This window comes from Lonchura striata, chromosome 13 (genome assembly GCF_046129695.1).
Source record: "Lonchura striata isolate bLonStr1 chromosome 13, bLonStr1.mat, whole genome shotgun sequence".
Classification (NCBI taxonomy): Eukaryota; Metazoa; Chordata; class Aves; order Passeriformes; family Estrildidae; genus Lonchura; species Lonchura striata.
In genome coordinates, this window is record NC_134615.1 from 10,419,160 (window position 1) to 10,436,868 (window position 17,709).

At 39.2% G+C, this 17,709-nt stretch overlaps 1 protein-coding gene across 1 annotated transcript in view; it reads left to right on the plus strand.

Moving 5' to 3' along the window:
- The window catches only part of LONP2 (lon peptidase 2, peroxisomal), a 37,728-nt gene that overhangs the window by 13,265 nt on the left and 6,754 nt on the right, over positions 1-17,709 (plus strand). The window contains exons 9-12 of the mRNA XM_021536112.2: positions 4,490-4,640; positions 5,182-5,308; positions 6,335-6,468; positions 14,849-14,991. Coding sequence (XP_021391787.1) covers positions 4,490-4,640; positions 5,182-5,308; positions 6,335-6,468; positions 14,849-14,991 — 555 coding nt within the window. The remainder of the gene's footprint in view (positions 1-4,489; positions 4,641-5,181; positions 5,309-6,334; positions 6,469-14,848; positions 14,992-17,709) is intronic.

The following is a 17,709-nucleotide window of genomic DNA, read 5'->3' on the forward strand; positions in this document are numbered from 1 at the left end:
GTGATGGTTTTAGTATTGTGCATGCTTAGAGATTCCTTGTACTGCTGTGGTTTTACACTCTGCCTTCTTTTTTGTGTTGTCTCTGGCCCTAGGGACTGCCATGTTCCCACTGTTGCAGCTGCACTGCTTCTGGCATGGTTCTGTACCTGTTTCAGTCAAAAGGAGAAGCATTGGTAAAAAATAGCCACATTTTTTGAGCTGGCCTGGCTCACATTCACAGAAGTGACTTAGGGCATAATCCTAGAAGCTTCTCAGTTGTCAGACCTGAGGTGTGGTAGCTTTAGTAGGTGGGAGTGAAAGTGGTTCTGATAGTATTTGCCTACAGAGTCATTCTAATGACTCTCTTGACTGACAGTGCTTAATGCAGTGATTTAAATATGAAAAATGCTACTTAAATTAAGGTGTCATGAGCTCATCTGGATGCTACATGACATTCTGCAAATGAAGTGTCAATTGACTTCCTACAAACATCATTATTTTCTTCCTGCTAGATAGTAGAAAATGACTGTTTTGACAAGGCCAACGAGTTCTTTGAAAATGGATGCATGAACAGGCTGTGGTTTGAGAGCTCTGTTTTGATCTTTGCATGTTAACATGAACTAGTAGTAATTTAAATGTGCTAGAAAAGAGCATGGCTTCACTTCTTTAGCTTTCAAAAATGAGTTACTGTCCTTTACCTGCGCATTTCTCAAGTGTGTAGTACACTTTTTTAGGGTGCATGAAGGGCCTCAAAGTGCAAAGAAAACAAGCAGGGAAGTGTAATAAATACATTATTTCTTGTCGTATTCCCCTGGGGAATTTTATTTACACTTTGCTGAAAGTGTAATGCTCTCTGTTTCTGAGTTTGCTGATACCTCTCCTGTCATTGGTATTTTAAATACTTGAACTAAGCTGTCCTAATTCTAGTCAATGGATGGATAAAAATACCTGAAAATCACATTTTTCTGTTTATCTGGCTGTTGTTTGCTATGCAGACACAATGATTTGGGATTTCTTGGAAAGAGCGTTCCAATCATTAATCTAGCTCTGTATATTAATATTGGCAATTTTATTCAACCTTTGCTGAGTTTTGTTTTTTTTTTTTTCATTCCCTGCCCTTCAGTAGAGAAAATTTGTGGTTTTCCATTGTGTCATTTGTGAAGGAAAACAAATTTAATTAATACCTGTTTAATTAGTTGTGTTTGAATTCTGGGTACTTCATTGCTGCTTTGAGATGTTTGTTTTTCCATCTTTTAAAACCACATTCTTAGGGATGCTCTGCTCCTGTCCATGGATTTTTGCAGCTGAGCTTTATAAGGTTCATGCCCCCCTGCCTGCCTGGGCTGCAGGGTTTATGTAAGCCCTGCTAATTGCCCATTAGTTGCATCTGGAGAAATAATTGCTCTATTAACCATGGTTGGGCTGCTCCCCTATGAGATCTTTATATCTCTCTACTGCTGGCTAAACTTCCTGAAGCAGGTGCTTTACCTGTTCTAATGGACAGCTCATGGCTGGACATAATTGCTACATTTTCATCTGCTTCTTGTGGTTTATGTGGTTGGAAACTCCATCTGGAGCGAGCAAAGGTGGCTGTTATGCTGGAGAGCAAACAACATCAGTGGTCACCTAACTGCTGCATTTGCTGTTCACACTGCTGCTTGTCTGGTAAGTGCCATCATTAAGTATGAAAGGCACAACCTTTATTCCTGTGTGTAGGTGTGTTAAATTCTTGCTGTCCATGACAGGGTGAATTCAGGAAGAAAATTGCCATGCCTATGAGCTTGGGAGCAAAGCTTGGTGCTTTCTAATTGCTGGATATGTGTTTAGTTCTAATGCTTCTGCAGAGCTGTTGCTTCAGCAAGACAGAATGTCTTCCTATTTCCAGTTACTGTTCATTAACAAAGGAATATTTTAGTCTAAATTTAGATGACCTCTGTTAAAAAGAGAAGAAAACAGAAATGGATCCAAATGCCTGATAGTGACTATTTGTATGCAGGGAAATTAGACCAGGAGCATAGCCAGGCAATTAAATGTTCATGGAATTTTTTTCTGAATTTTGTGGTAATAAAAAGCTGTTACAGAGAAGCCTTTGTATGCATGTCAGCTATCTGTCATAAATTAGCCAAGATACTTTGTGCACTGAATGTTCTTTTTGTACTTCATATTTCTGTATTAGTTGAATATCTTGGAAAACTTTTGAACTTGAACTTCAGCACAGATACCTAACTGAAGAACAGTTCTATTTGCTTTGGACAGTCTGTTTGAAATACATAGGCAGGATTGATTTGTATCCTCTTCTAAAAAACAGTTACCATGATAAAGAATTATGAGTCCAGAGGCTCTCCAGCCCTTGTAAAAAATCTCAGATAATTCACATTTTTAGATATAATCTGAGTGGGTTTGGAATACAGTTTCCTTTATCATTATTGAATAGTATTTTTTGCATGTGAGTACAGTATCAATATTTTGTATAACTTTCCAGTCACCAGCTTGGCACTTAACAGGGTTCATAAGGATTTCTAGTTGCAGACTAGAAAGAGAAAGAATCATGCATGTGTCAGAATGCCAGTTTGGTCTGTCAGAATACATTGTTTTTCAGCAGCTTTGGAATTAATTGCAAACACTTCACTAATAGACTAGAATTCTGTGGAAATATCAGTATTTAAAAAAAGAGTACGTCGAATTAGGATTAGCTGTTTAAAACAGTTCAGAAAAATTTGCAAGAGTAGACTTTGAGTGGGAAGCTAATATTTGGTATAGACCTGCTTATTTTGAAGTCAGTTTGTAGCTGCTGTGCTTGCATTCTTTGCCTGTTGTTGTGTCTCCCTATAGTTTAGGGCTGGACTGGGGGTTGGCTGAGGTAAGGCACCTCTCTGAATTATGCATCAGTGGACTTGACTTGTCAGGATACTTTGCCTTTTTTTGTAAAGAAGGGAGTAAATGACAGCAGCTTCTTAATGAAGAGGGTAAGAAAAGCTTTTGAATAGCTTAGAGCCAGTGCACAATGGTATTCACTGAGTTCCAGCCCTAGGTTCAGAATTAAAGCATATGCTTCAGTATGTTTTAGGATTTCACTATTAAGGGGAATGTGTAACTGCTCTTAAATCTGTGTAGCACTTCAAAATAAAATCCAAATTTATTCTGTTTTTTGGGAAAGTCAGCTGTGATTCTGGCATTCTGTAATAGAAGAATTTTTTTAGTTTGCTCTGATTATAATTTTTTTTCAAAATATTTTTTGCAGTTTTCAAAGCCTGAGGAGAATTTAAGAGTAATGAAAATTCAGAATTGTTTCTTTTATAACTATCAAAGAAGTCTTCAAATTCAGTTGTTGTTTCTTAATTATCAACACTGTTCTTGGCTATAATTCATGTTGTGTGCATTCATTTGGGCGTAGGCAGATAAGTTATTTTGACAGCAGAGTGCTGTTTCTCAGGAGATGCTTGGGTCCCATTATTTGTGACATGAGAATTATTCGTGTGGGTGTGTAGCAATGACCATTCATCATTTGGGAAGGAAGTGTGGCTGTACTTCAAGGGGATGTGAAGCAAAGGTGGTTCACATGTGAAAAGCAGGAGTACATTGCTGTGTACAATGAACTTCCCATTTGTGGCACTATTAAAAAAATCTACAGGACAGCATCTCAGTACCCTCATGTTCCACATATGTATTGAATATTTATCACCTAATCTTAAATCTAGGCAAGTGTTGCATTTGCACACATAAGTTGTACTAAAAGCAATAGGAAGACAACACAGTTATTGAAGCCCTGGTTCTACCTGTTCAGTAAATTTTTGAGTTTGATCAGACTTTGTTTTTGTTCTGCAATGCTTGTTCAGTTCTGTCTCTGTTGTTTTGAAACAAAAATGATTGTGTTGGGAAGGCCAGGGCTTGCCAAGGGTCAGAGCTTGCCTGGGATGTCATGGACAATAAGAACTTGTACTCCTCCTTTAGTAATAAAGGCTGGACAAAGCAGAAAGAGTGGGGCAGGTGATTTGGTGACAGCAGGTAAGGCTGGGATTGTGTTCTTCCCCTTGGTCTCACAACAGAGATCTCACAGGCTGGTGTGAGAGGAAGAAGTAAGCTTCAAGTAAGAGAGCTGCCAGCAGCAGGGGAATGTTGGAGTCAGGGATTACCTTGGAGAATTCTCCTTGTTCTGTGGGACCACATGGGCTGCTTTTCCAAGGTTGCTGTGAGTCCTTGAAGGGCCACTCTACCACATGTGAAAGGTCATGGAGATGCAGCTTAGGGGATGTATTTAATGGCTGGAGGAATGCTGCAGCGCCTCTAGAAAAGGGCAGGAACAACTCATGGGGAAGTGGCTTTTGAACTGTACATGTGATGTGACATGTAGTCACAGAGTACTCCCAGCAAGGCCAGGATGTAGTGATATCCACAACGTATTTTATTATTGTAAAGTCAGATTTGACAGATCCAAATAGAATATAATAAAAATATGCATATTTGCTTCTGATTGAACAATTATGTGACTTTTGTGTTCACTCTTGTTGAGGTCTTGGATCCAGAACAAAATCACAGTTTCACGGATCACTACCTAAACGTAGCCTTTGACCTGTCCCAAGTGCTTTTCATAGCTACAGCCAACACTACAGCTACAATCCCACCTGCCCTGCTGGACAGAATGGAGGTCATCCAGGTGCCAGGTAACACTGCAGTGCCTTCATTACATGGCTATTGCAGATCCTTAAACAAGTTTTGGGTGTTCTTGCTGTAATAAAAGGTAAAAAGGAAAGCCTACCAGGAGTCTGGAGTGCATGGGTGGGGTCATTAGAAGGGACAAGGCAGGATGCCTCTGCTGTGGTCTCTGTCACAAGAATACTGCTTAGAATTGCACTCAGGTAAATTCAGTTCCAGGTCTGTGGTGATACATGGATACATTCTGTAATGATATTTTCCTTCACTGATTTGTCTGTATTCTAATGGTCAGTTAGCTGATGCATCTTTTTAAAATTCTGGTGGAGAATGTGGTCATTGAAACACTAAAATTCTCTTCTTGTTTGCATGAAGTTATGAATAGCCACAAAGGATCATACCAACAGCCTTGTAAATTATAGCTGGAGGAGATTTTTTCTTACATTCAATCAGGTAGAATTGTAAACGATAAGAGATTTGATTATATTGTAGAGTTGAAGCAAAAAGCTTATTAATAAATACATGCTTTTTTTTTTTTTTTTTTTTTTGAAGGATACACACAAGAAGAAAAAATTGAAATTGCACATAGACACTTGATTCCTAAACAGCTTGAACTACATGGCCTGACTCCACAGCAAATACAGATTCCCCAAGTAACCACTTTGGGCATAATTACCAGGTAAATATGTTCATTGCTTTCAATTTAAAGACCTTCTTTTATAAATCAGTTTATGAAGTGGTAATACTTAATATGTATTGTCCTTAATAGCTTCAGCAGTTCAACAGTTGGTAGCTTATGGAATTGCTCTTTCCCTAGCTCTTGTCTTTTCTAGGGAACATCTTTTCTGTAGAGAATTCCTTGCTTTTGGTCTCCAGGTATGGCTCACAGTCAGTTGTGCTGACACAATTGCCAAGGCCCTGTGAATAAACAGGAACACCTGAGGCTGGTGTGGCTGCACTGTGTGAAGCCATGGCCTTGGCAGCAGACAACATGCAGTTTAAAGAACCAAGTTATATTTCTATCATTTTCATACAAAAAATGGAAATTACACTTCCTTTTTTCCTTGTGATTTGATGGGTACGTTTGTTTTGATTTTGAATTAGATTTAAAAAATTAAAATACAGGGTTTATAAATAGTTTCTATTCATTAGAACTGGGGTTTTTGTTAGACATGACAGCAAATGTATTGATCAAAACATCTTTTGAACTTGAAACTAGCTCATTTCCAATGGAAAAAGTGTACTGGAATTCAATGAATTAAGTATTTTATGACCAGTATTTTGGCTGTTTTGTGTAGTGTTACTGCCTGGTGCTTCCTTTTAGTTCATAGACTAAAACAAAATATTCTTTTACAGGCAGTTCCTCAGCTTCCAGTGAGCTATGTATTTTAAGTTTTAAAATAGTTCTTCCTTCTAATGTTTATGCATCCAAGAAGATCTCAGTGCTATTGGACATTGCTTGCCATTTCATGAAGGTTTGGCACCAGCTGTTAGTCATGTCTTCCCACTCAGTAATTTATCTACAATTTTATCAGCAACCACAATTATTTCAATAAAAATTTCTTTTTTTCGTATGTACTAGAGTAGTCCAAAGTTTTGGTACATTTCCCACGTGATTTTTTGTGGCTGTGTGTTTAGTAAGGAGTGTGTTTCCATTGAGGTATCTCTGTCTGGCAAAGCCCAGCGCAGCTGTTGTTTCTCACAGGTACACGAGGGAGGCAGGAGTGCGAGCCCTGGATCGGAAGCTGGGAGCCATTTGCAGAGCAGTGGCTGTGAAAGTGGCAGAAGGGCAGCACAAAGAAGCAAAGCCAGATCGTGCTGAGGTGGGGGAAGGAGAAGGTATGTATCTTTGGCATGTTTTCTTAAAAAGAGAACTTCTGATGTAATCACTAGTAAGCTAATGTAGCAACTTTTTCTCCTGTTTTATTTTTCTTTAAGGACTCTTGTTTTCAAAAGCTTGGCAGATAGTGTGACATTATTATTATTATGTACAATTTTAGTGCTGAATTATTACTTAGGACATAACTTGAGTTGTTTCAGCCTGCTGAGTTGGTAATTGACAAGTTTAGTGCATCTGTTTTATGTCTTAAGATGCAGTTATGATTTGTGTATGTCTTCCTAGGTTTTTTTATGCAAATCTTTCACTTCTCTAAGCATGGTTGTAGTTCCTACTAGCTCAGAACTCAATCTGGTTATTTTGTTGTAGATGAAAAAAATTGTGTGCTTGGAGGGCTCTGAAATTAGAATTGTTTCATGTGCCTTTTAAGACCATGCTTATTCAAAGTCTCTTGGAGCTTTGGTAACACTGCAGCCTCGGTTAGTCTGCTCTTGTTTCCCATGTGTACAGACAGTGTTTTATCATTTCCAGTCATCAAACAGACTGAAAGAAAACTAAACACAAAACCCTCAAACAGCAAAAATACCCAGGTAACTGCTTCACCAGTAAAGGCAGGTCTCTTTCTAGTCTGGAAATAGGAGTGGGAAGGATGAAGTCAGGCCCATGATCCAGTTCGTGTGCAGTGCACAACAGGTGACTGCTTCCTTTTTCATCCCTCCATGAGTGTTCTCTTTAACAAAAATGAGCATCCACACTGTATTTGGTGAAAGATAGGATGGAGGGTACAGATGCTTTTGTTCCAGCCAGGTGCTGATGGAGGGTATTGCTGTACTCAGCCATTTCCTGTTGGAGCTCCACAGTGCTCATTGCAGCACTGGATGTCTGCAGGAGCCCTCAGTGCCAGATTAGAAATGTGAAAGGAAAAACTCCAAACCTCAGGCTGAACTTCTAAAATGTGGATAATCTTTAGTCTAATAAAATCTATCCAGCAGGGTGTTGTGTGTTCCATTAGTTTGTTTTTTGAAGACTGAAATTATTTCAGGTGACAAGAAATTCTCTCAGTCTGTCAGTTAACAACTGGGTCTCAGAGGATCCTGGAAACTGAAAACTGCAGTGTGGCTGCTTGCTTTTGCTCCAGGATACTCACAGACTTAAAATACAAAACAGGGCCCTGTAGGTTTGATGTTCTGAAATATTCCACAATGTAGTTGGTGTGGAAAAAACCTAACATTTGTACTACTGGAATAGGTCTGGTCTGGATTGGAGGAGGACAAATGAGGAGACTCATTGTCTGTTCTTTTAAAACCAGGCAGCAAACAAGTCTCAACAGTGCCTGCCTCTTTCAGAGAGTAAATTCTAGAGGAGGTAATATAAGGGATATTTTTACAAGCAGTGGTAATAATTGGAAGGGTGTTTGAAAAAGAGTTTTACGCACAGTAAAAACTTAAATAATTTGTCTCTGAGAATCTGTTTCTTGACAGTATTTTAGCTTTACCTTGCCTTTTTTCCCTAGCTCAGTATTTCCCTTCTGAAAATTAAATCTTCTTTTATCTTGTTGAGGATTACTGGGATCACTGTAATGTCTGTGAAAACTGTAATATAAGAATATTGAATTTGGCAGTGTTTGCTTAAGCAGGTTCAGCTTGGTTTTCTCTGAATGTTTGGCTTAAAGGTGGTGAGCTCTCACAGTAGCAGTGACTGAATCCATGAGCGATCCTGCAATTTAAATCATCCCATCTACATTAAAAAGCAGAGGTGTTAAGACATTTACAAATGCCTTCCTTTTTATATTATGTGTGTGTTCTCCACCTTCTGTGTTCTGATGGAGTTTGTGAAGTCAAACACTGACTTGTTGATGCTTCTGTGCTCTCTTCATGGTTGGACTGCTGAGCCTTTGGGCTGTGCTGGTCCAGCTCACCAGCAGCAGGCAGTATCAGGTGTCCTGGCTACTGCACCTTCTGGATGGTATTTTTGACAAGTCATATTTTCAAAGTAGGTAGCTGTGTCTAAAATGTGTTTCAGAGGTCTAATGCAGCTGCTGAATAAAAAGAGATGTTGTTCTGCTCTTCAAGCATTCTGGTAAAATAGACAAGAGGTAGGTTCAGAACACAACTCATGGTACTGTAAGAAGAAACACTTTATTATTAAGGCAAGTAACAAAAAGGAACTGTATTAGACATCTCAATTCAGTGAGAGAGTTATTTACCATGTTAAAATTAGCACTGTGCTTGCAACTGAGGTATTTACACTGTTAAAATTATACACTGTTAAAATTAGTTCTGGACTTGCAACTTACCAAAGCTAAGTGAAAATAGCAACCCAAGTGTTTCAAAAGTGAGCAAAATGCTGGCATTTTTGGTTGACCCAGTTTGGAGTTAAGAAAGAAATGAGCTGTGAAGAGTTGCCTTTGTACTTCTGAAGTGAAAACTGTCCATGAGAAAAAGCTGTATTAATAAAAGACAGTCTGAGGGACAGGTGTCTCTACAATGAAACTTCGCTGTTATAAAGACTTGTACAGAATGGTGCAGTCTGCAAAGTGGGTTTTATTATGTACTTACTGTGCTTACACCCTGGTGTGTTTTTACAGTGTGTCATTTGCTAGGAGTGTATATGAGTAGGACCCTTTTAAAAAATACTTTTATTTTCATTCTGTCTGTTGGAAACAACTAAGTGTTCAAAACAAAGTTTGTAAATATCTCCAAATACTTGCAAGTTGATGCAAATAATGGGACTTGTAGTCTAAGTTGATTTATTTGGCATTTTTTTCTCCTGTTGATTAGTGGACATATGTGCAGTTGTGCGTCATGATGATGAATTTTTATTTCATATCATGAATGACTCTGGAAGATTAGTTAATCAAGCTCTCATCCCTTAATAGTTTCATTTAGAATTATTTATTGATTTTTTTTTCTTTATAAAAATACCTAGAAGTCATTTTTGCTTCCTGTGTTTGTGTGTTGCTGATGTGAGACTGATACTCTGCATTTAGTGCATTGGTATGCCTTGAATTGTGACTAGGAGAGAGCAGACTGCAGGCTTGCCTTGCTTGCTAAAACATAATTTATACCTGGTCCAGGACATAGCCAAATCCTACCATGGTGCCTCTGGCTGCTGGGTTGTAGTAAGAGTTAAGGACGCTAGGTGGTAGAATCACAGGCTTTCCACCATTACATCGATTAAATCAGATTATTACCTCCAGGGAGAGCACCTGTTTTCAAGGCTTTGTAAAGATGAGGGTTTTGCCACTGTTTGGCGGTGGGCTCTGGGAAGGGAGGGCACTGCCCTGGAAGAGCTGGAGACTCTCAGCCTGGGTTCTGCACTTCCCAGAAATGCATCACTGAAATGCACGGGCAGCCTGTAGTGCCTTCCTTGCTCCTCTGATTCCTGAGCTTTCTGGAGAAGTTGATGAGTGCAGGAATGTTGGTTTGTGTCAGTTGTTGAGTTTGCACAGGGAACTTCAGCATTTTTCAGAGTTCTCAGGGGAGTCGTCCCTGTGTACAGCAGTGCTATCTGATACTTCACTGAAACACTATCTCAGATTTATGAGACACTCCTCAAGTCTTCTGACACTACTAGAAATTCTAGGAGTCACAAAAATATGTGAAACTCTCCTTCCTATTTTAGTACAACTGCCTTGAGAATACAATGCAGCAACTATGCACTAAGGCATCATATCATGATACAGCAGTTGAAACCCAGAGTCAAAAACAATTTGTCTAATTCAGACCTGAAGGGAGATTTAGGACAGGTAATATTTCATAACTGAAAGTGATGAAATGGGGATTGTGTTTATGGTGAAACCAAGGCTTTAAACATACTTAAATATTTCCATAACCCAGCAATACAGATCAGCTTGTTACACTCCTTGTGGATGAAACACTTGGTTTTAAATTAAATGCAAGTCTGCCCAAAGTGGTCAATGTGAACTGACACATGAAATCTGCTGAGCATCAGTCCCAGGGTGGTGTGACTGCAGGTACTCAGGTCTGAGCTCTGCTGACCTTAGAGAGCTTCCCAGCTCTTCAGGCTGCACTGTGGGCCTTTTGCTGAAATTTCTGAAAATTACTTGCAATGACTTCTCTGTAGGAGGTCGAAAATGCATAAATGTTCTGAGAAGTTTGGCTTGTATGCAAAATAATTTTTAAAGCGTTATTTTTTCCATGTTAATTCATCTAAATATTCCTGCATGAACACCTCACATTGAAGTGCTTCAAGTACATGTTGTTATTGTAGGTCACAAATGATGGAATGTAATTATTTTGTGGAAAGAGAACTTTTCTGATGCTGTGGGGAGAAATGTGCATAGCATTAAATCTAACCATGTAAGTAAGTGCAAACAGGATTAGGGTCCCAGGAAATTGTTCCTTTCCTAAAGAAACACTTCCTAAAAGTTTGGTGCATAAGATTTGACAGTGGAATGTTGCTTTTAGGGTGCAGTTTCATGTTATGGCTTTGAATGTGAACTGTTGGCAGCAAAAGCAATCCCATCCTTCTCTATCTAAATGCAGTTGTGGGGGATTTTTAGATTGGAGGGGCTAAAAGAATTCCGGGTCTGTCTGTTGTGTGCTGAAGTATCTGCTGCTAAGTCAGATGAGAGGGAAAGAATGTTATTATCCTTTAATTACCCACAGACTTGAAACCTTGTCCATCATACTGATGCTCTTTTTTGATCTCTTTGTAGCAATTCAGCAAATCAGTATGTGTTACATTAAAACTACTTTAAAATGTTAGGCTTCTATTTTTCCATCTTGGTCAGTAAGAATGGCTGGAAATCTTTGGGTCTAAGAATTGTGTTGCTAGTGCTTAATTTAAATCTGTTTTATGAGGCAATGAGAAATTGCTACATGTTGAGAATGTTTTAGACTTTTGTAGTCTCTCATTTTCATTACATCTGTAGAAGGTAGCAGTCTTATTTTTTTTTAATCTTTGTGCCATGAAATGTCTATTAAGACTAAATCATTCATTACATTTAATAGTTTGTTGTCAGTATGTTTTCTTAAGAGTCCATTTTCTTACAAATACATTATTTATGTGTGAAACTTTGTTTTATTTTGGGAACTTGCAAAGACAGATTCCTGAAGAACATTGTGATCTTTGAGTAGCTGCAGATTCTGCTTGGAAAATTTTACAAACAATCTTTTTGGTTGGTTGTTTTTTAAACTTATTTTTGGTTACTTGGGGAGGGCTATGTGTTGTTTATTTTTAGTATTCCAGTTTTTAAATGTTAAAACAACTGAATACCATGCTGGTTTTGTGTAAGCAGACATGTAATAGCAGAGCAGCAGGTGGTTCCTCTAGTGCAGTTTGGAGCTCTGGTGAGGGCACTTTTTGACCTTTTAGTTTATTTTGCCAACTTGTCTCAAACTGTAAGATGATTAAGCTGCTCTCCTAATGAGAAGTTCTGTTTCTGGAAACCTGAATTTAAGTGTCTTGTTTTAGATAAATATGCCATTTAGCTTGTACTGTGGTTTATGGCTGTTAGTCTGGGGTAGGTAGGGAACAGGTATTTGTCATTGTTAGTGGAAATGTTAATTACTTGTGTCTATAGATTCCTCTTAGTCAGCACCTGTTTAAAGATTATAAACAAAGATGACTTTTTCCTTCAAAGAAAAAGTTAGAGTTTGTAATTACATTTTGAGGCATCACTGTGTGCTTTTACAGAAAATTAGATAATGCCAGAATTTCATTTAACATTTTTAGAAAAAGTCTGGAGTTTGTTACTGTTATGGATCCTAAAATGGTCTACTCATTAGATCAGATAAACTCAAAGAAAATCATTTTAATAGGGCAGGTGGCCTCAAATTCCCTGATTTGTGTATGAGGAGTTTGTCTTTTCTGCTGTGTACAGAGCTAGGTGAAATAAATACATTTGTGTTTGTTAGACAGTGAAATCTTGGTATGGAACAAAAGCAGCTGGTTTTAAACTCAATTTGGCTTTGAAATATGGATTGCATCTCAGATTATCAAATAGTGTTGAAATTGCAGTCTGAATTGCAAGAATAGCATGCAGGATCATGTTTCCTAGACTTGCCAGTATTTATGTCTTTGAATTTATTTTCTACAAAAATAGTAATTTAACAAAAGTGGAGAGACATGCTGGAACAAAAGGAGGCATCTGACTTAGGCAGTGTTTGCAGTAAAGGAATGGGATTTAGCCATGGAGCAGTGAGTTGTACAATGGAAAGATTAGTGGCTGTTGGATAAAAACTATTAGATTGGAGTCCTGAATGAAAGCTGAGTTGCTGCTGTCATGTTAATAGTGATGTGGAATGTTTTCCTTGATGCTCTGTCAAGGCACTAGTGAGAATTGCACAGTCACAAAATTATCTGTAAAAAGGTCTTTATGTATCAGGATTAATAATAGGATAGTCTGTATCTTGTGAGTCATCCTCATTCATCCATTCTGAGAATTGCTTTTGCACCACTGACCACCTCTTCACGTTATGGTAAATAGATTAGATCAGTGATTTGTGTTTTTCTGTACTCGTTTGAACTCTTGGATCTTCAGTTACTGTGCATGCATTGATGTACAGAGGAAGAACCAGAACGCTCCTTTTCAAACTAAATTTAGAAAGCATTCAAAGTAAACAACCCATATTTGGATCCAAAAGATGGTGCAGGAGTCCTGAAGCTCAGCGTACATTGCTGTGTGATACAGACCTCAGATTTGTGTTAGGCTGGGGTTTGGGGTGGGAAGAAAAGTCTTCACTCTGTGTGTGCAGGAGGACAGCCCCAGGGCAGGGAGGCACTGCCCTGAGAGAGACACAGAGCCTTAGGAACAGCTGGATTGTCCAAGCATTCTTCATTTGTCTGATAGATGTTTCACTAAAACACTGCTTTGGGCTCTTGAGAAATGCTGAAAAGCCTCTTGCACCTGGATCAGATTCTGTGGGGAAATTACTCCCTGCTTGCATTGTCCCTGGGTTCCCGTGCAGTGTCAGTCCCTGCCAGGGACTGCCACCTCTTGAGCTCAGTCATGCAAACAGCTCCTCTGCAGGCTGGGTGTGAGACTTTGACATTGACATGATCCTATTATAGTTCAGTTCTGTATGAAAAGAGAAAACAGAAATTTGAAAGCAATTGTGCTAAGGAAGCCACTGTACAGGTAAGAAATCCACTCGTGCTGTGAGTGAAGGAAGGGAAGAGCCCCCTTCTGAACCCATAACTGTTGCTCTAATTGTGTGGTCCCTCCTGGGTGACACTTGAGTATATTGCATTCAAAAGTGTCAGGCTGCTGGAGTTTTATAGCCCATCCTGAAGAGTATATCATGCCTGTAGGTGTTTCTGAAAATGTCTGGTAATTGGACCTTGGAGGAATTTTTTGCTGCTACTGGTTACTGAGCATGGCACCTTTGCAATATCTCTTTCAACAAAGAAAAGAACAGAGCCCTTTGTGTATGTGGTATTTCAAGACAAAAGCCACAGGTTGTACACCGAAATTGAGATTTTTCCACTGAACAAGGCCTGTAGGTGTTGTTCTGAGCTGGCTATTGAACAGACAGGAGATGTCAGTTTTGTGAGTTAAGCAGCCTGAGTAGGTGGAAGGTGTCCCTGTGCGTGGTGGGGAGTTGGGCTGATGATCTTTAAGGGTCCCTTCCAACCCAAACCCTTCTATGATTGAACAAAGCCATAGAAGTCATAGAAGACAAAGATCAACGTGAGAAGTGTCACATCAGAGCCCGTGCTGCAAGAACTGCCCTGGAGGTGCTTTGTGCTGGGGCAGAGTTGTAAACATGCAGGAAAAGAACAGGAGTTCCTGCACTGACAGAATTGCCCTGCTCAGCTGCACATTCTGTATTACACCACATGATTCCTCCTGCAGGAATAAATCCTTCCCTGGGAGGGTGGGCAGGCCCTGGCACAGGCTCCCAGAGAAGCTGTGGCTGCCCCATCCCTTCAAAGTGTCCAAGGCCAGGTTGGGTGTGGCCTGGAGCAGCCTGGGATGGTGGAAGGTGCCACTGCAAGACCTTAAAGCAAGATCACCTTTAAGGTCCTTTACAGCCCAAACTATTCTGATTCTGTGTAACACTGGTTTTCTGCACAAATCTGGTAAAAAATGTAAAGTCTTAAATGAGCCTAATGGGTTTTGCTATTTGAATTAATTTAAAATGCACTTAAGCTGATGAGTTGCATCTCTGTCAGTGCTCTAGATTTAATTTTATCTTTGATGAACAGTTAGAACATATTTAGGCTTAATAATTACATTTCATGCCATATTATCTTTAATTTGACAAGATTTTTGTGAGAGATGGTTTGAGCACATTTTCCTGAACTTACTGAGCATTTCATTGCATGTTTTATTTTTCTCTATCACAATGTTTAAAAAATTCCTTTGTCTAGGAAAGGCCACTACAAATCCTAAATTAGATTTTCTTCCTTTAGATTGCAAAGAACACGTCACAGAAGATGCCAAACCAGAGTCCCTCAGTGACACAGCTGACCTGGCTCTGCCACCTGAAATGCCGATTTTAATTGATTTCCATGCTCTGAAAGATATCCTGGGCCCCCCCATGTATGACATGGAGGTAACATCTCATTTGTTTCTGTTTGATGCTGTTTCTGGCTGATATAATTACTGGTGTTGACTGAGTCTATGCAATGTTCACAGCTTCAAAATACATTAATAGCATCACTGTGTTTCTTTATGTTCCACAATGTGTGTTTTCACCTAAAGAAGTTTTTATTTTCTTTTAATTCAAGGTACGTAAATTACATAATGCCCTGACTTTTCTGTTAGCAAAGGTTCCTGCAGCAGTGCTGAAGAATGTGGTGGTGTTTTTTCAGTTTGAAACAATTTTGCTTTTGTCTGGGGGATGTTTGGTGGTCTTGGGAAAGAAGCCAAAAGTAGAACCCAGGAATCCTGTCTCTGCAGCAGCTGTGCTAAGGACTGTTCCTCATACCTCCTTAAAGCCAGGCAGCATTTTTGGGTATTAAAACCACTTCAGTTTGCACCAGAAGTTCTCATATTCTTTAGGTTAATGTGACTCTTAGCTGTTGAAATGTTTTATGATCAATCAGGCACCTCCAGTTCTGCTCCTCAATAGGCATATTTCAGATTTTTTGCTTTTCCCCATCTGTATTTTGCTCTGTTCTATGGAAATGCCATCACTTAAAGTAGTTTGTTAGTTTGGGATTCTTATTTCACCCGTGACAGTGCAGTTGTTCTCTGTTGCTGAGAACTGTCCTCTTAACATTATTTTCTCCTAAATCAGAAAGCCAGACTTCCAGTGGGACTTGAAGAACAAAAAGAGGGCAGGGTGATTGGGATAGCAGGATAAGATGAATGATTGTTAAGGAATGACTTAGTTTTTAGACCTCAACTTGAGGGTTTTGGATATGAAGATTTTATCATGGAAGAGATTCTTAAGGAAGAGACAGAAATGAGGAAACAAACAGAAAGGAGACAGTGCCATGGATTGTGACAGGATGGTGATGGGAACAGGGGGAGAATGGGAGGCAAGGAAGAAAAATGACCAACAGGCCAGTGCCTGGTGACTCTAGGCTGAGGCATTCACATGGGTTCTTTGGTGATCTAGTTTTTTACTTTCAGAAATTAGAAGAATTTACTCTTTAGCCAAATGACTGAATTGTCAGCAACTTACTTTTGTTCTTTCCAACTCTCAGAAGCCTCTCTACCCAACAGAAAGATCACAGAAATGTAAGAATTCAGTGCTAATATGGGACTTTTCTTAGGTGTTCCATCTGGTATCAGTTTTGTTTCTGGAGTTGATTATTCATTTAAATTTGGTAGTGTGGCTGTGTTAGAAAATAATTTATGCTATTTTGTCTTTTTGCTGTAGGATTAAGTAATTAAAGTGTGGTTCTTAATTTAAAGTGTACAAATACAGGAGTGTTAGCTGGGGTTTATCTTTTGTGGGTTTTTTGTTTATTTGTTGTGGGGTCTGCAATAGATGCCATAAATTTGCAGATAAGCATATAATGGATCGGCTGGCCTCTAAACTAAGACTGATAGAAGCTTGTGACTTCTGTTTCAAAAAGTTTTTTTAACATTTCCATATTTAGAAGGCAAATTTAGTGCATAAATAGAAGTAGAGATGAATCCACACAGATCAGTTCCCCAAGCAGCCCAGGATTTCTTTTCATGTACTATTTGCTGTATTGAGTGAGTATTTTTCAGTACACACTTCGGTTTTTTTCCATGTAAAATGCTCAGATAACAACATAACTCCTATTTTAAGGAATTTTCCCAACTAATATGTTATTCTTTAGAATTTTCTCAAGTCCCCTCAGGGTTCTCTGGAGGAGCAGAGTTTCTGCTCTGAGTTTGGTTGCTCTGGGTTCTGCTCTGTAGTCACGGGCTGGGTCTGGCTTGAGAGCTTCACCCTGGGGGCTGCGTTTTGTCATTTATCAGAGCTGAAACAGAGGCACAGTGGAGGCAGCCACTGTGTCAGTACCTGCATGAGGCAGAGCAAATGGAACTGAAACCTGGCATGACTTAATTGATCAGTTGTCCTTCAGGGAATTGCTGAGTATTTACAGGTATTCATCTTTCACCTTTCCAGGGCACTGCTTAGTTATTGTCTTCATAGCTCTCCCAGCAGGAAGATGTGACAGAATATTCAGCTCCTACTTGCTGGATTAATTAATTTATCACAAATAAATAATCTTATGTGTCTCCCTATAGAACAAATGTTAGAATAAATTACCTAGTGAGGCTTTGAAAGAATAATCTCAACAGTTTGAAGTGCGGAAGATTTAATGGAATGTTTCAGCACAGCACACTTCTGGGGGAAAGGGTTTCTAACATATCCAGTGGGTTTATAACAAACTGTTTTTGTATTTTTGGCTTGAATTTTAGTTGGTGTTTTGGGGATTTTTACCTTTTTTTTTCTTTCAACCCCTAATTCTGCTTGAGTAACGAAGGTTGTTGGCACCACAGGAAGGCCCATCAGGATTGGTTTGTATCCTGATACCTTAAGTGAAGTTGAAGGGACAGAAGCTGCAGGTCAGGGAAATGGCCTGTTCTAGGGAATGAAACTGCAGATGTTATAAAATAATGTCTCTGTTTCATGGCACATGCACAATTCTAATCAGTGAAAAAAACCAGGGTGTCTTTCAGAAGCAAAACCTGTCCAAAATACAGGTTTAAATTGGCATTTTTATCTAAGAACTATCAGTCTTGTGGTGATATTTCTGGGAAATCCTCCTCCCTCAGAGGGAAGCCACTGTTAATGTGCTTTGCCAGCAGTGATTTGCCAAGGGATGAATCAGAAGAGAAGAAA